General features: G+C 39.4%; 1 protein-coding gene across 1 annotated transcript in view; it reads right to left on the bottom strand.

The window, feature by feature from the left end:
* The window catches only part of CNTNAP2 (contactin associated protein-like 2), a 335,871-nt gene that overhangs the window by 189,763 nt on the left and 128,077 nt on the right, over positions 1-18,031 (bottom strand). The window contains exon 4 of the mRNA XM_009895048.1: positions 13,147-13,303. Within this exon, the coding sequence (XP_009893350.1) occupies positions 13,147-13,303 (157 nt within the window). The remainder of the gene's footprint in view (positions 1-13,146; positions 13,304-18,031) is intronic.

Here is an 18,031-nt window from a genome sequence, read left to right as displayed (position 1 = left end):
AAAAGGGGAAACATAACCCCTATTTTCAAAAAGGGAAAGAAGGAAGACCCAGGGAACTACAGGCCAGTCAGTCTCACCTCTGTGCCTGGCAAGATCATGGAGAGATCCTCCTGGAAAATATGCTAAGGCACATGGAAAAGGAGGAGGTGATTGCAGCCAACATGGCTTCACCAAGGGCAAGTCATACCTGACAGATTTGGTGGCCTTCTACGAGGGGGTTACAGCGATAGTGGACAAGGGAAGAGCAACTGATGTCATCTACCTGGACTTGTGCAAAGCGTTTGACGCTGTCCCGCACTACATCCTGGTCTCTAAATTGGAGAAACATGGATTTGACTGATGGACCACTCAGTGCATAAAGAACTGGCTGGGGACAGTCACACTGGGAAAATATGCTAAGGCACATGGAAAAGGAGGAGGTGATTGCAGCCAACATGGCTTCACCAAGGGCAAGTCATACCTGACAGATTTGGTGGCCTTCTACGAGGGGGTTACAGCGATAGTGGACAAGGGAAGAGCAACTGATGTCATCTACCTGGACTTGTGCAAAGCGTTTGACGCTGTCCCGCACTACATCCTGGTCTCTAAATTGGAGAAACATGGATTTGACTGATGGACCACTCAGTGCATAAAGAACTGGCTGGGGACAGTCACACTGAAGAGTTGGGGTCAACAGCTCGATGTCCAAGTGGAGACCAGTTACAAGTGGTGTTCCTCAGGGGTTGATACTGGGACTGGTGCTATTTAACATCCTTGTCAGTGACATGGACGGTGCAATTCAGTGCACCCTGAACAAGGCTGCCGATGATACCAAGCTGTTTGGCGAGGTAGACATGTTTGAGGGGAGGGATGCCATCCAGAGGGACCTGGACAGGCTTGAGAGGTGGGCCCATGCCAACCTCATGAAGTTCAACAAGGCCAAGTGCAAGGTCATCTTGGTCAGGGCAATCCCAAGCACAAATAAAGGCTGGGTGGAGAAATGATTGAGAGCAGCCCTGAAGAGAAGGACTTGGGGGTGTTGGTTGATGAGAAACTCAACATGAGCCAGCAATGTGCACTCGCAGCCCAGAAGGCCAACTGTATCCTGGGATGCATCAAAAGAAGTGTGGCCGGCAGGTCAAGGGAGGTGGTTCTTCCTCTCTACTCTGCTCTGGTGAGACCCCACCTGGAGTACTGTGTCCAGCTCTGGAGCCCCCAACATAGGAAAGACATGGATCTATTGGACCGGGTCCAGAGGAGGGCCACGAAGATGATCAGAGGGCTGGAGAAATTCATCTATGAGGACAGGCTGAGAGAGTTGTCCTCTTCTATGAGGACAGCCTGGAGAAGAGAAGGCTCCGGGGAGACCTTATTGTGGCCTTCCAGTACCTAAAGGGGGCCTACAGGACAGATGGGGATCGACTTTTTACAAGGACACGTAGTGATAGGATGAGGGGTAATGGCTTCAAACTGGAAGAGGGTAGATTTAGATTAGGCATTAGGAAGAAATTTTTCACTATGAGGGAGATAAGGCACTGGAACAGGTTGCCCAGAGAAGTTGTGGAAGCTCCATCCCTGGAGATGTTTAAGGCCAGGCTGGATGGGGCTTCGAGCAACGTGGTCTAGTGGGAGGTGTCTCTTCCTATGGCAGGGGGGGTGGAACTAGATGGTCTTCAAGGCCCCTTCCAACCTAAACCATTCTAAGATGCTATAATTGTTATTATGACATTTTATGTCATACCCAGCCAATAACTGGTTTTAGACATGAGATTGTGTGTTTAGTGACAGCATTTTAAACATTTCTGTTTAATATAAATAATAGCTGCAGATTAATTTCTGCTTTCCCAATGACAACACAAAACTTTTGCATCATAGAGATCTAGTTTTTTATATTTGCTCTATGTTTTCTTCATCACGTTTTCTAACACTGTCAGTGGATTTTATCTTGTTATCTTTATACTTGCATGCTTTCTTGGAAATTGGCTTTTCCTTCTATTTCATTTGGCTCTACTTTCTTTTTAACAGTTTGTATAAATTAATACATATACACTCAGATACTTAGGGTACTCCAATAGAGGGAACTGTATCACTTCAGCAACAACCCTGACTCATAACTCAAGAAAGATTTTGTTTCCCTCAATCTACATTTAACATAATCTGTAAACAACTTCCACTTGACCAAAAGCTGAGCAAAACATAGTATTTGTAATAAAGGAATACACAGTATTAGCTGTCCTGAGATATTGGTTTAGATAGAATAATTTCTTCCCAGTACAATATTTCTTCTTCTTCTTCAGCAAAATATGAAAAAAATCCCACTGAATCCCATCAGCAAGCTTGCTAATATGGACGCGCTTTTAGTGTAAAGAATACATGTAGCATTTTAATGCCAATTTAGACTGTTGAAAACAATGTGAGATAAAAATGCAATAAATTACCCTGGACCTGATTTATGAATTCTCCATTGCATACTCAGACAGCTCTTATAAACTTTGAGGAATCGCCAGGTATCCTATTTCCTACATCTACTGATTTTCATCACTATAGTATTCGGTGTGTGAACAGGAGGCAGAGGAAAGAAAAATAGCTGGAGAATTTGGGGGGAGTGTGGCTGGGACAAAATGTCTAGCCGTGATTAATTACAGATAAGTAGTAATTTGGAAAGCTTGGGGCATTCATTGATTATGCAACACACACACACACACGAAACCCCCCAAACAGGAGGGGGACATGAATGGTAACTAAGATAAAACCACACCTGGTCCATGACATCAAAACAATTTAAACTTCTTTTACAAGTCTAACTCCAGGAAAAAAAAAAAAAAAAAGTAAAAGCAGTTTCTCCCTTTTCTCTTGGTATTAGAACCATTTATTGCTTTATATGCAGACTTTATGAGAGGTTACTGGATTGCTTTGAGTGTTTATCACAGACAGTGCAAGCAACCTTCCTCTTTGAAGTAAAATAATCCACTATGCATATAACAATAGTTCCCAGGCAAACAGCAATATTGCAGGTGATTCTTGCCTTTTTTCTTTACTTTTTTTCCCCCCTTTATTTATCAGGCCTTTTGCAGTGCTAAGAATCTGCTGGGCAAAATAAGAAAAGGACAAAGAATGATTCTTCCTCTAAAAGCTGAAGCTTTGCAACCACCTGAGTGATGAACTGACACGATATTTTGATCAGTGCCTCTGAAGAAAATATCCCCATCAAGTCTGGGACCTGAGACACCCCCACCCCCAGCGCATATTACTTCCTCTTCTCCCCCTTATACATATATATCCTGGTACACCAAAGAACAAACAGTGAAAACAGATATATCATTTGTTTACACTGGAGGCTTAATACCTTCAGCGTGATGGACTCCCTTGTGATTGTTTCAGCTAAAATATGACTGCTAATAGTAATAAAAGCCAAGCATACACTGCGGTCTTCATCTACCCAATAACACAGGTTGTCACAGATTTCAGATGTCTTCTACATAGGATTGCACTGATTCAGAAGAAAAAAAAAAGTCAAGGGAGTCCTACAATTTAAGAAGAAAAGAAAAGCGCTCTCTTCAAGAACTAAGCAGTGTCAGGCACTGAGTGAAATACATTGGGCTAGTCAGCACAGGGGTGTTTTCATCTTCATAGCACTGCACTGAGGGCAGAGTCATTACTCTTTAAGTTAGCGCACAAATAAAAGCAGGAGGAGGAGAAAATAATTGGCAGCTGAAAATTCTTCAGCACACAGTGCTCAGAGTACTCTGCCCTTACCTGACAAGCTGTGACAGTAAGGTCATTTACTTTAAAGTTAAGACCATAAGCTTTTCATTCAGACTGAAATGTCTGTATGATTTTAGGCAAGATATAGCAGACATTTCTGTTCTTGGTCATGTGATTTGTCACTCACACATTAATCATGAAGTTTAATAACAAAAAGAATACAAATATGCTGGAAATTGTTTTTTAAATCATCTGTATGGTAGAAGAAAAAAACATATATCTGCATTTTCAATTGCTAATTCATAAGCCTCTCACAAAATTCTTAGAATACTCCAAAAATGATGGGACGTTTCTAGCAAGAATATCCCAGAAAGTAATAATTACAGATACCAATTCTGATTGATAGATTTTTTTCAGCAGCACTATTGAACCATTCTGTAACTTAAAAAGATCTGAATCTGAACAGGAACACTCAGAAGTGAGGTTGGCAACAGGATGAACACTCACTTTTTGTCTTACAGTGGTTTACAAAGCAAATTAATGAACAAGGATAACATCTTGTCATCACTCTCCCCTTTAAGTTCATTCATTACTGCTAGCACTGAATAATGAAGCAACCTGAAGTCAAAGGGAGTCACCTCCATTCTTAGCAGATTGCTAGAGCTCAACCATTTTTACATATGCAGCAAGGTAAAAGACTCTGATTGTGATGCATGAAGAAGTACAGATTCTTGTTTCCTCATCCTCAGCTATGCTAGTTTTGTATTGTTTGCAGGATGAAAAACTGCACAGGACTGAATATATAGCATCAAGTAAGAAGGTGCCATTTTAACAAAGATAAAGCACACTGCCAAACAGTTTTTCATGTCACATCAATGCCCACATTTTCTCGTGTTTTCAGTTTTGGAGAAAGCTTAGACATTGTTCCTCAGCTGTTTGGTCATGGCCATGAGCCACAGCATTAAGAAAATGCTTTCTTTAATATCAATGAATGGGATGACAGCTAAACATCACCAAATCACAGAATTTTCAGAGTTGGAAGGGACCTCTAGAGATCACCTAGTCCAACTCCCCTGCTAAAGCAGGGTTGCCTAGAGCACATTACTCAGGACCGCATCCAGGCGGGTCTTGAAAACATCCAGAGAAGGAGACTCCACAACCTCCCTGGGCAGCCTGTGCCAGTGCTCTGTCTCCCTAACCATAAAGAAGTTTTTCCGTGTATTTGAACGGAACTTCCTATGTTCCAATTTGTGCCCATTGCCCCTTGTCCTGTCACTGGAAACCACTGAAAAGAGTCTGGCACCATCCTCCTTCAACCCACCCTTTAGATACTTGTAAGCAATAACAAGGTCTCCCTCAGCCTTCTCTTCTCCAGGCTAAAGAGTCCCAGCTCTCTCAGCCTTTCCTCATAAGGGAGATGCTCCAGTCCCTCAGTCATCTTAGTTGTCCTACACTGGACGATCTCCAGTAGTTTTTCTTGAACTGGGGAGCCCAGAACTGGACACAGTATTCCAGTTGTGGCCTCCCCAGTGCAGAGTAAAGGGGGAGAATGACCTCCCTCGACCTCCTGGTCACACTCTTCCCTATGCAGCCCAGGATTCCATTGGCCTTTCTGGCGACAAGGGCACATTGCTGCTGGCTCATGGTGAGTCAAGTGGTATCAGCTTGTTATAAACAAGGACACAATCCAGTCACAAAGGTGAATAATACAGGAGGGAAAAGAGAGAAAACAGGAGTAATGTTTGCAAGTTTCATGATTGGTTCAATCCCCAAAGTCCTAATGCCCTCAACCTATATTAGTTCAGGCTGCAAATCTGTCAGGTCCCATGAGCTACATACATACCATTGTTGTCAGTACTTGCATGGAACACCTCTAGAGGAGAAAGAGCAATCTAGGCGATCCTGGGCTTGCCTGGATCCTGGACTAGAGCTGCCAGCTGTGGGCTATGCATCAGCAATACAACACAAACATTAGGGATAACTCCAGGGCAGCAGGTAGTGTCCATCAAAGGTAAAGTAATAAAACCAGTAGCCTCAACAGTTATTGTGCAAGCAATGCTACGCCCTTCACCTGCCCTCAAATTAGCTTCTAAATCACTCACATTAGTCTTATGTACATATTTATGACAGTACAAACAGTGAGGAAAAAAACAGCATTTTTGTGTTTGTAGACAACCTTGTCTAATAGAGCCCTGCCCTGTGGCTGGAGTCCGATGATGGTACTGAGGCAGAAGTAAAGGACAATTTGAAAGGTGCTACTTAGCACACCTGTAGCATGGCCAAGTGCTGGATGGAGTTCATCCCTCCACTTTATCATTTCCATCTCCCAAACTCTTAGTCTGTTGTTATCGTTAACAAAAACATTCAATCTCCTCTTGTGGGAGAAGCAGAAAAGAGGAATGCATAATGGACAAACACCAGGTATACATAGTTTCTACAAAAGAAAATATAGAACAGGTTATAAAAAAAGAGGACAGAATTCACTTAACAGGAAGATTCCACACTTTTTGGCTTGCAAACTCTCTTTCAATATTGCACACCAGTTACAGCTGATGAACACAGCTGAGAAATGCAGAACAGGCAGCAGCCTATCTAATACCCAGTCATTCGACCCTTTTCCCTACTAGAGTAGTTTTAATGGCCAAACTTTAACAAGTAGGAATGAACTTCCTGGCTTCTGGCTATCCGCTTTTCTGTTGCTGAAAGTTTCAACTCAAATCTATCAAACATTTGGGAAAAAGTACTACTAGTTATATTAAATCTAACATTTTCTAAGGTTTGAATGCTTGACTTTCTGTCTTTAGTGTTCCTCTTCATGCAGATTTTTATTCTGTGCCATTACATATTGTCATAGTGCTACATTTTGATTGACTGGAATTAGGTGCCAATGTCAATGTACAGAGGAACTCTGAAAGGTAACCCTAAAAACCTACAAAAGGCTATGTCGATTTGTAAGAGTACAAGAAAAACAACCATATAAGTAATGCAAGTTGTCAGCTAAGCTTCCTTGTCTTTGCCCACAAAACCAGTTTATTTCTTAAGTATAACTAAAAAATAAGTTTTGACAATTCAACTTTTATACAGTGGACAGATGTACATAAGGCACAGAGTTACAACACAAAACACAATTGCTAATTGTATTTTCTGATCTGTCATTTCAAAGACGGTCTTTAAGCTCTGCAAAAATGTTGAATTACGGTTTTCAAAGTGATGCGGCCTAATTCTACAAAATTTCCTCTATTTCTAGGAAATTGAGGTTCATCGTCTTCATCAGATGCCTAGCAAAACAGCAGGACATTATGAATCTTACTCGATAATTTTCTGTTCTTTTTTTTTTTTATTATTTTTTTTTCTTTCTTTTCTGGTTTCATGTAATACAAACCAGTATGTTTTCTTGTTAAATACAGACCTCTGTTTTTTAGCAAAAATGTCTGTTTTGCCAGATACTGCTTAAACATATGTCTATGTTAGATAAATAATTTTTGTATGCAGTCAATCTGTTGGGTTAAATTGGAAATTTTTCATATATGTTTTGGATATTTATCATCATGCATGTTCCTCACTGCAACTACTATAGATCTTCAAGTTCTTTTAGTTATATTCATAATTGATCCCTTTTACTTCTTTAAGATTTCTCTACCTAATGCTATAAATAGTAAATAAATTTAATCAAAATGTAATCAAGTAGATTTTTTTGCAGATCATTACATTTGCTACTTAGTTTGTACAGTTGGACTGTCTCTACAACGCCAGACATTTATTAAGGAAGTGCATAAATAGTAATAATAATATTTTTATTCAAATAAATAATGTGGTTTGTTTTTTTTTTAAAGCCTTACATTTTATTTATATTTACTCATTTGAAGAAGATTTTGTTAACAGCAACCCAGAGAATTTCTTGCTACTGATAACAACAACCGCAGTAGAGTTTACTCTCTCAAGGTTGAGGCAATCTGCCTGTGAATGTCAACCACGCGCTCCTTAACAAATGATCTTTGTCAGCAATCAAAACTAACATCTTTTTATAATCTGATCCACTTACCTCTGAATTAATTTCATTTGGGACACAAATCATGGAAAATTTGGGACTAAGGTTCATTTTGGTAGGATTGCTCTGGGTGAAGCTCTTCCCACCTGTGTTTTTCATTCTTTATCATGACAAAAATGATTACTTAATATTTACATTGCAGCAAAAGCATGGGATTCTCTTAAGAATCAGGTTCTATTTTAGATGATGTGTGCAAATACACAGAAATTTGAATTCCATATCTCGTATACCCTGCCAGTATCTACCATTTAGCTTATCTACCATCTGGGCTAATCAACACATTAGACATGCCCTAAATAGCTCTATAACTCACAAAATGCTTTTTTCTATATTATTCAGACAGACAAGGTGTAAAGTTGTGCGGTGATCTTTTAAGACGTATCAATAGGAAAACCATCCAGATTTAAGGCATACAAAGCCTATGGTGTGAGCTAGTCTGTGGGAAAAATTACATTGTAACTGACTCCATAATTAACACAGCTGGTTCTGTACTTATACAAAATTACTCATATACTTAGTAAAAAAAAATCAAATCAGACACAAAATTTAGGAAAAACAAATATTTCAGGCTGCTTAGAAAGCTTTAATTTGTCCCCTGTACCTAGCACCATGACACAGTCCTTGACTGGACAGTGATTATTGTTTTTTCCAGAGAGCTCCATTATTATTCAGGACAGGAGGCATACAATACTCATTTAGTAAAACACTGCTCATTATCCTAATTTCCTCTAAATTTACTTCAATATGTGGGCCACATTTTACATTTGATGTGTATTTCAAATCTTTCTATAAAGACTGCATTTTCTCATTGGATTTTCTATAGTCCTTATTACTACAGCAGATGATTGATTCATAAATCTACCTGTCTTTGCAATACTGCCATGAGGTGAGTGTCTGGTGTCATCTCCCTTCTACAGGTTGGATGTTAAGGCTGAAAGACGTTAAGATTAAATGCACACATACTTTTTTAGTGGTCAATCTGAGATGCCTACAGGCGGGGTTTTTTTGGTGTGTTTTTTTTTCTTTGTTTTGTTTTGGAGGACAGCATTAGATACATTCAGAGAGAGTGATCACTTATTCCAGTTGCACTTGTGAATGTTTTGTATTTCCACAAACTGGACCTCTGGGTTTCCAGTTAGGTACCCAGAAAATTAGGATCAAACTAATGACTGCTCTGTGAAGAAACAGCTTATGAAACCTGGCAAGCATCACACAAAAATGTGATTCCAGAGGCAGAGTTAGAATCCAGTTCTCCAGGGAAGCATTCCCTTGCCTTTGCTACAATATTGTTCATCAAACTGCAATACCTTTCTTCATTTCTAACACAATTTCTAACTTCTAGAATAAAATTGCGGACAATATTCTATTTACCCTACATCGTTCTGATTCAGCCTGACTCACTTATCAGTGGTCCCCCAATCTCCTTTAAAAAGGCCTTCAAAATTTGAATCTCTGCACTGAATCTCTCTTCCTCTTCACCTTTCATTCCCACAATTTCCACTCAGCAGATTTCTGTTCCCATTTCAGTTCTTTACCTTTTCTAATACAGTTGTTGCTCTAGCTACTGCCTTCTTCCCACTGTGTCTCCCTGCTCTCCATGCCCCACCCCCCCAAATAAATAAAATAAAGATCAGATATAAACTTTTTTCACATTGCCTGGGCAGGAGCAGACAATCATTGTGGGCATACCAACATCAGACGCAGTGCTTCCAGCTATGGCCAATATATACAATTACTGCAGAAGTCTCACCTGGTCTCTCAGCCCCAGTGTGGCATTTACTAACCTCTTCTGTTTTAGGGGACTGTAAGTTCTGCTAAATTAAGTTGTGCTTATGAGCTAGGGTGACAACTGTGGCAAACTGCTTTGTCAGTCTGTGAGCCAAGACCCATCTGCTCATCATAAGGTGCAAAGATCCCTATACTAACAGTAATTTCCACACTGTGCTGGAATATCCATGTAACTCTATTACAAGGGCTTATTAGTGTCTACGTCACGATGCCTGGATTTTAGTTCCAGAGTTGTCTCACTCACTCCTTGCTTGGGGATCCTTGCCTTGTGCTCCCCTCTGTACCAAAGTAATGCTCCCAATATTCATAAGATAACACCTTTTTACCTCTAAGGATGAGAAGATATACTATAGTTTATGCAATAGTTGGAATATGTAAAGTTGTATATGTAAAAGCAAGGTTTGAATGGATGTGATGGATGCATACTTTCACTGCAGCCAGATGGATGCCTCTCTGAGCCTCTCAGTGGCCTCTGCCCTTTCTGGGCTCCCATTGCTACCACTGGCAACGGCAATCGCTACCTGCTCATGAAAATTTTTCAGAAATGCTGTTGCAGATACTGTGGTCCAAACCACGAGCTGTTTTGCTGTCACCACAGTTGAGTCTGGATGTGCTGGAGGCCCTGGTTAACATTCTGCCCCTGATAACCGAAGTCAATGAAGTCTCCTCACCTCTGGAATTGTTTCTTAGGTATTGTTCAGCCTGGCTAGAGAAAATTCCTAACTAGGACTTCTCAAAATAATTCCAAACCCCAAAAGGTATGACTTTGGAATTGGCCAGATTCTGCCAAAACTAAACTGCAAAAATTAATCTAGAATAAAATGTCCTTAAAGACTATAATGAATCTTCCATTTTTCTTCTTGTGATTTACACACACCACAGATTAAAATGTAATATCCAGTTGTATTTTTCAGAAATTGTCCTGTACTATAGAGTAGTTTTCCTGAAAAAAACCCTGACACATATCCAGAAAAATATTGTATAAATGTATTCTTGTTTGAAGTTCTGAGTAAACAGTTGTATATCTATTATGATAGTGATCTTATCTTAGATTTAAAAAAAAATCTAATATTTTTATTAATCTATTTATCAGTAGATTCCATATAATCTCAGCGGACATAGGAGGCGCAGAGGTTACAGAAAAGGCTTATAGAATGAACACTGCTTATTAAATTATCATCTGTGACTCTTAGAGAAGCCACAAGAAGAGATCAAAAGTCAATGCTATTTCTCCCATGCATTTCCCTCAGTGTAAAAGAAAACAGTCAACATATGGATACACATCCAGTGCCTCAAGCAATGAAAATCATAAGTGCTCCTAATTCTACCATTATCATAATAATTAATACAATATCTTCCTTTTATGGGTACCATTTTGTCACAGAACCAAACCTACCTCTCTCCTGCCACACTGTTCTAGTGCCCACATTTGAGTTAGAGTCCTCTGACTTTATATTCTTCAGTCTCTGTGTAATTCTCGCTCTGAAGTTTGGCACCACGTCTGATTCCTCTGTCTCTAACGTTGACTTTATCATTGTGGTGTTCTATAGTTCACCCCATATCATAGCTAACAGCATACTATCCTAACAATATCAAAGCGTAGACTGGCAACGTCTGTGTCAATGTTTGATTTCCCACATCCCAATCTATCATTTTTGCAGGGCTTGTAAGATTTCCTTTATTACTTAATTTGTATTTTTCATACCTCATTCTTGCAGGTGACACCAAACTGGGAGGAATGGCTGATGTGCCAGAGGGTCCTACTGCCACCCAGAGGGACCTTGACAAGCTGGAGAAATGGGCTTACAGAAATATCACGAAATTTGACAGGGAAAAGTGTAAAGTCTTGCACCTGGGGTAAAGCAACTCCATGCACCAGTATATGCTGGGGGGCACCCAGCTGGGAAACAACTTGACAGAAAAGTCCCTGAGTGTCCTGATGGATGCCAAGTTGAACATGAGCCATCGATGTACCCTTCTGGCCAAGAAGTCTACTGGCATCCTGGGATGCGTTAGGGATGTATTGCCAGCAGGTCGAGGGAGGTGATCCTTCCTCTCTACTATGCACTGGTGAGAGCACACCTGGAGTGCTGTGTCCAGTTCTGGGCTCCCCAGTACAGGAGAGAGATGGAATTACGGGAGAGAGTCCACTGAAGAGCCACTAAGATGATTAAGGGACTGGAGTGTCTCTCCTATGAAGAGAAGCTGAGAGAGCTGGGACTGTCCAGCCTGGAGAAGAGAAGGCTCAGGGGGATCTCATTAATATGTATAAATCCCTGAAGGAGGGTGCAAAGAGGATGGATACAGACTCTCTTCAGTCGTGCCCAGTACCAGGACCAGAGGCAATGGGCACAATCTGAAACACAGGAGGTTCTCACTGAGAATCAGGAAATGTTTATTTACTATGAGGATGACCCAGCACTGGCACAGGTTGCCCAGGAAAGCTGAAGAGTCTCCATCCTTGGAGGTACTCAAAAGCTGTCTAGACATGGTCCTGGGAAACTGCCTTTAGGTGGCCCTGCTTGATCAGGAAGTTTGGACTAGATGAACTCTGAGGTCCCTTCCAACCTCAACTATTCTGTGATTCTCCAGTTCTGTGATTCTCCCTGCTCTTTCTTTTTTAAAAAAAAATAAATTCCTGACATACCATTAGAGTTCTGTAGCTCTATATTCATTAATAGCTGTATGAATTTCTCAATTAGCACAAAATGGTTTATGAGCCAGTATTGATTCAATTACCAACAGGTTGCTATTAATGGGAAAAGTGTTCATTAAAGTATGGTTCAATTGGTCACTGAACATTGCATACCATATAAAATATGTTGTTGCCTGTCGTGATAAGAGACACAAACAGTTAAAGCTTACAGATGAAGCGTTCTAAGAGCACGGAGAGGGTCTCACACAAAATGATGATGAGCTTTACGTAGTAGCTTCATTTTTAGAGTGTTTATGGGGAATATCAGAGATGCAGGTTTAATTCTCTTTTCTGCCTGAAGGGATTTAAACCCACATCAATTACCTCACAGCAGACTGCCCCTGTTACCAGGCTGTAAAATACTCTGGGGTAGGACTTCCTCAGTCCCTCTGTTAAAATTGTTCCACCTGGGATGAATCAATAACTATTTATTAGAGAAGAAACTAGAACCAATTCTCACTGTCTTATTCCAAACGGGTTATAGGTTTGTATTCTCAACCAACAGGCCAATGAATATTTAATTATCTCATGCAAAGTGCAATAGCTTCCTCTGAAATACAGAGCCTCATTCCATATTACTTTTTAAGCCTAGTTCTTAACACATATTTCTCATGAAAGACGGACAATGAGGGTTGGAGTCACTAGATGAGTGATTTCAACTCATCTCTCTCACATTCTACGGGCAAATGCAGCAATAGTACTCCAAAAAGGAGAAATTTTGGGGAAAAAAAATGAAGTCACAGAGATAAAATGTAAACACTGTAATGTAATATCACTGAATGTGATGGAGACAAAGTTGCATGGGCAGCCAAAATGCTGACCTTTCCAATTAGGACTTGACTTTGCAATTTTAGCTTTCAAAATAATGGCAGTATCGTAAAAGTTAAGAGATTCTGGTCATTCTCACCCTACCTTCTTGTAAACCACTCACCATTGCTTATAATCAGCATCACAGTTGCAGTAGTACTTGGGATCAGTACAGTTGCGTTCGATGCCGCAGGCACATTTTTGAATGCCAGGTCCTGATCCGCCCCAATAGTAGTGCTTCTCGTTGGCTTTTCCAACCCACCAGGTATATGGATTCCCTTCTGAAAGGAATAAAAGTGCAAGGTTATGATGCATCAAAGAGGTAGAGCTCCATGACGCATTAACTGAGTTCAGATGTTTAGCATGCAGATGTTAACAAAACACAACTGGGCGGCCATCCCGCATTTCTGGCAAATGAATACATTAATTATTATTGAGCAATTCAAAGGACCTTGCTAGGTAAACAAAACACATTTTCTTTTCTGTATTCATGCAATTTATAAGGATTGAAATTAATTAAATATTTTTTATCTTGTAGGCTCTTTGTTTAGCTTTTTAATTGTTCTCAGCTTATATAATGAAAATACGTGGGCAGGTTTCATAATTATTTTCAATTAATTTCAAGTTCATATAGTAAGCTATCAGATAGATTATTCAATATTTGACCACAAATGTTGCACAGAAAGATGCATTCATTTGCTCTGTATTTTTTTTTTTTTAATAACAGCTTTTAATTGGAAATTAATCTGTCTTCTCTGGAAAACAAACATGTTCATCATGCCCTCTCCAGCTGGTCCAAAGCAAAGCTTAAAGAGACATTATCAAACTCCAAAAGCATCTTAACCATTTTTAAAAACTCTATAATTTTTTTTTTTATTTAATACTTGAGCAAAGGTGATCTGAACTTTGATATAATCGTATTTCTTGGCATTGGATCTGTAACTCGATATTTTCATATACTACCCTAATCTTATTTCTAATACTTTTGGGCTAACTAAGCCTCTTATATGTACATAAATAAATAACCCCTCTCTACTTTAATTTCTAATTTGAAAAAAAGCTCTCATTGAAAAGTTTCTTTTTATTCCTCCAGTTCAGCAAGACTCTTAACTTCAAACTCATGTGAATAACTCAGTCTCACTGTATTTATCTTAGTGATTTTTCACATTTAGAAAACGTGATTGAACTCTAAACACTATAAACATGTCTCTTTAAAATGTCTTTTTCCCTCATCTAATCTGCCGTTGGTATTTTCTCATTAAATCAAATGAAGCTATTTACATGGATTTCACCTATTAATAAAATTTACAAGGAAAATCCTACATAATAGATATTCTACTTTTCATAATTTCCTGTTCGTGCATCTCACTTGTATACCTCCAAAAAACTACATCCATAACTCTAAAAACAGCTATTTCACAATTAGATTTGATCATCTAGACCATAAATATACTTATCACAGACTTATGTTGAAATTAATTCACACAGAACTCTAAAGAAGCTTGAAATCCGGAGACGGAGAGAGCTACCAGATATCTGCAAACATGTTAAAAAACCACCAAAAACCAAAAAGACACAGCTCTCTGAAAACACTTGCTTTGTTCAATGCTTTTGAATTGTTAACAGTGATATAAAATAACACTACTGAAAATACAGTAATCTAAAAAATTTGTGGCAGCTGAAGGTTTTTATTAGATGTTACGATGCTGCACAATATGACGACCATTCAGCTCTCGTGCTAACGCAATGGGTATGGTAATAGCATGACTCGGTTCTAGACTCTAAATTGGTCATTTCAGCCTCTGTGACTTGATTATCACGGAACTAAGAGCTGCGAGTTAGAAGAGTGTGCCGTGTGAATGCTGCAGCGGCACTTCCAACCTGCAGTACAATCTATTGGATCTGCGAGAACGTAGCCCTGGCTGCCAAAAGGTTATCTAATAAGCGTGTAAGGGTAAACATTGTCTTTCCACAGTGAATGACAGAACTGCTTTTATCGATACAGGATCCAACTACAGCATTAATGATATTTGGAGCTCCTATTGTATTGTTTTTTTTCCTCTCATCTTTGAAGTTAGTTTTTATGCTGTAGTGGAAATGCTGTAGTTTTGACTGTTAGTGAAAATTCTCTTTGTTTACACCCTTCCTTTCAAGCTAAGGATTGCATGATTCAGTCAGCAAGCACTTCGCCGGGAAGTAAAACTGCTAATTAAAACACCAGAAAAACATAAATTACGTAGAATTTCAAAAAGAGGATTAAAAATTCAGAAACAGGTAGAAATGATTAAAGCAGATGCAAATGACAGCAGAATTACAGACTACAGTGACGGGTGTCACAGACCACTATGACAGACGCAAACAAGGCATATGTTTTAACTCATTTAACTGACAAATGGCATACAGTTTTAAACCCAGAATGTATTCTAGTGTGGACAGAGACATTTTTCACTTGCAGTGTTTTCAGTATGCATATACTGTAGCTAGGGATCTGGCCGCATTTGGACGCATGTTTCTTCATTGTGAAGAAAAGATCTAGCCACAGGCTTAGGAACACAAATGAATTTAGGAAGACAGAAACACGCGTGATTACATTTCCAAGAAAGGTCAAGGAGGGAACATATGATTTTAGGGGGTTTGCATTCAGCACACATTCTGCTAGCCATCCCCACAACCAGTAATTCCAGCACCACCCTTCTGGACACCACCAACAGCCTGTAATTGCCCAGCATACTGTGCTAGGGCTTGCAATAGAGGGACTCTTAGCGCACAGCTCTCATTAGCTGGCTACCATGCAGTGGAGCAGACTTTCCATTAGGACATAACCTCATGTGCTGGAGTAGCATGAGCCTCACACCAGACCACCCTGCACCACAGTGGTCCATACAAGAGGCTCTGGTGCTCCTTGATAGTGTATGGTTAATAATAAAGAAAAAAAAAGAAAAGGTGGGGAGACACTGTTGTGTCCCGTTGTTCTGTGCCAGCCAAACGAGCAGAGACTTCTGTGGCCATCCTGCTTCGTGTCAGCCAGGAAAAAGAAGAGCAGCATTCTGTCTAGAGTTCATAACCTCCAAATCAGGAATGCAACACAGATATATTGCAGACACCACTATGACTGGGCATAACAAATAGTAAAACCCTGCATTGAAGAGATTAAAAGAACAATAGAAAAGAAAGGCTCAAAGGGAGAAGGATGTATCATGCAGGTAAAAAAGTATTTAGAAATAAGATCACACTTCCCCTCTCACATTTCTCTCACATTGTTTTTAGCTCTATATTCTCTGTTTGAGGATATGAGTCCTCCTGCTTCAGAGCCCTTTGCTTATTTTTCCTGCTTTGATAGCTGTTGGGCTGATCCAAGGAGAAGTAGCACTGCACTCCAACATGAGGACTGGTCATTAATGGATATAATCCTAAGCATCAGACTATTTTATAAAATGTGATTATTCTGCTAAAATATCAATACTATTGGTCTTATGGCATTACAAGTATATAAATTCATTTTAAGGACAAAAAACAGTAGAGGGAAAAGGTTATATATAAAAGTTTTCCATTGTGTTGCAATGACAACTAATACCAGAATATATTTATTCTGGTTTTGAAGTTATCATTTCTTACTATAGGAACAAGTTTTGAGTCATGGGATAGCTTTTTTTGGTTGTCATTGATTGACTACTTTTTTACCCCAGGCTTTTGTGGATATATAGCAGCATGAGAAGAAGGAGCAGGAGAGATCCTCTGCCTGCCTTGGCATTTTGTTCAGAATCAAGTCTCGATGCAGAACTGCTCTTTGGGCACAGAACAGCTCTCCTTTGAGGGCTGCTGTAGGAAGCGTTTAAGTTTATGTGTACTAAGTTATCACCAGGATGCCTTTCCATTTCCCTTATTGAAAAGAAGCCACTTGCAAGGTGTTGTGCACATATTACTCAGTCCCTTAGCAGAAAAGTAATGATGGTATCACAGTAAGATATGGATACCAAGACAACGGGCAAAGACATCCAGCTTTTAGGAGGTTCACTTCCCTTACAGACAAAATTAATAGTTGTGGTGAGAGAACAGTCTTCTAAGGGCAAAATGATTGATCTTATTTCAATGCGGCATGTGGCCATAGGAGTATGGCCAGAACATCAGATTCAAACCATATTTTTAGCAATTCAGATCTCTCTCACACACACACACACAAAAGCCTTTAACATTTCCATGCAATACAGTTAACACTGGTTGCAATGGCTTTGCAGTGCTGGACTTAATTAAATTAATAAAAATTAATGCAAAATATGAGCTCTTGTTTGAATCCATGTATAATGTTAGCTCAGATTTGCAGTTATTAAATCAAAGTATGTAAAGAATCTGGTCATCAGTGTTTTCTACCACAGAATATTCAGAAAAAATGTAAAGGACTAAGGAAACTTCTTTGTATTCTTACAGATCTTACAGTGCCATAAAAAAGCGATTCCTTTTTCATCTCATAGAAGTATCGTGTGAAACACTTCATTTAATATAAAAACATACCAAACAAAAGTTAATGTAGTATGAACAGAACTCTTAACAGTCAATAATATATTTATTTCTAATGTAGTCACAGTCTCAAAATGCGTAACTTTTGAAAGCACGCTTTATATTCTACTGAGCATTTAATAAAACCAATTGGTTTTGTTATTTTTAAATGCAACTGATATTAACAAAAATGGCATTACTTTCAACATTTTAGGGCCGCTGTTTCAAAGCTGTTCAGTACCAGTAACTGAAGCCACAATACCGAGAGAACCCAGATTAGGGAACTGAATAACGTGGACAGATGCTCCATGGCACTCTGCATTCAGTAGGCTCCATTCACAGTACAGCCCCCAGAGGGCTGATGACTGTATTTCTTATTTGTAAACCACCTGGAGACACTAAATGCTAAATTTCACTCACCATCTCCTCCCCGTAGTAAATTTACCTCCAGTCTCTTCAATCTTCTTTCATTAAAAGACAGTACTTTTTGCAACAAGGCTCTGGAAAGCCTTGCT

This window comes from Charadrius vociferus, unplaced genomic scaffold (genome assembly GCF_000708025.1).
Source record: "Charadrius vociferus isolate BGI_N301 unplaced genomic scaffold, ASM70802v2 scaffold101, whole genome shotgun sequence".
Classification (NCBI taxonomy): Eukaryota; Metazoa; Chordata; class Aves; order Charadriiformes; family Charadriidae; genus Charadrius; species Charadrius vociferus.
This window is presented reverse-complemented; position numbering and strand designations above follow the sequence as displayed.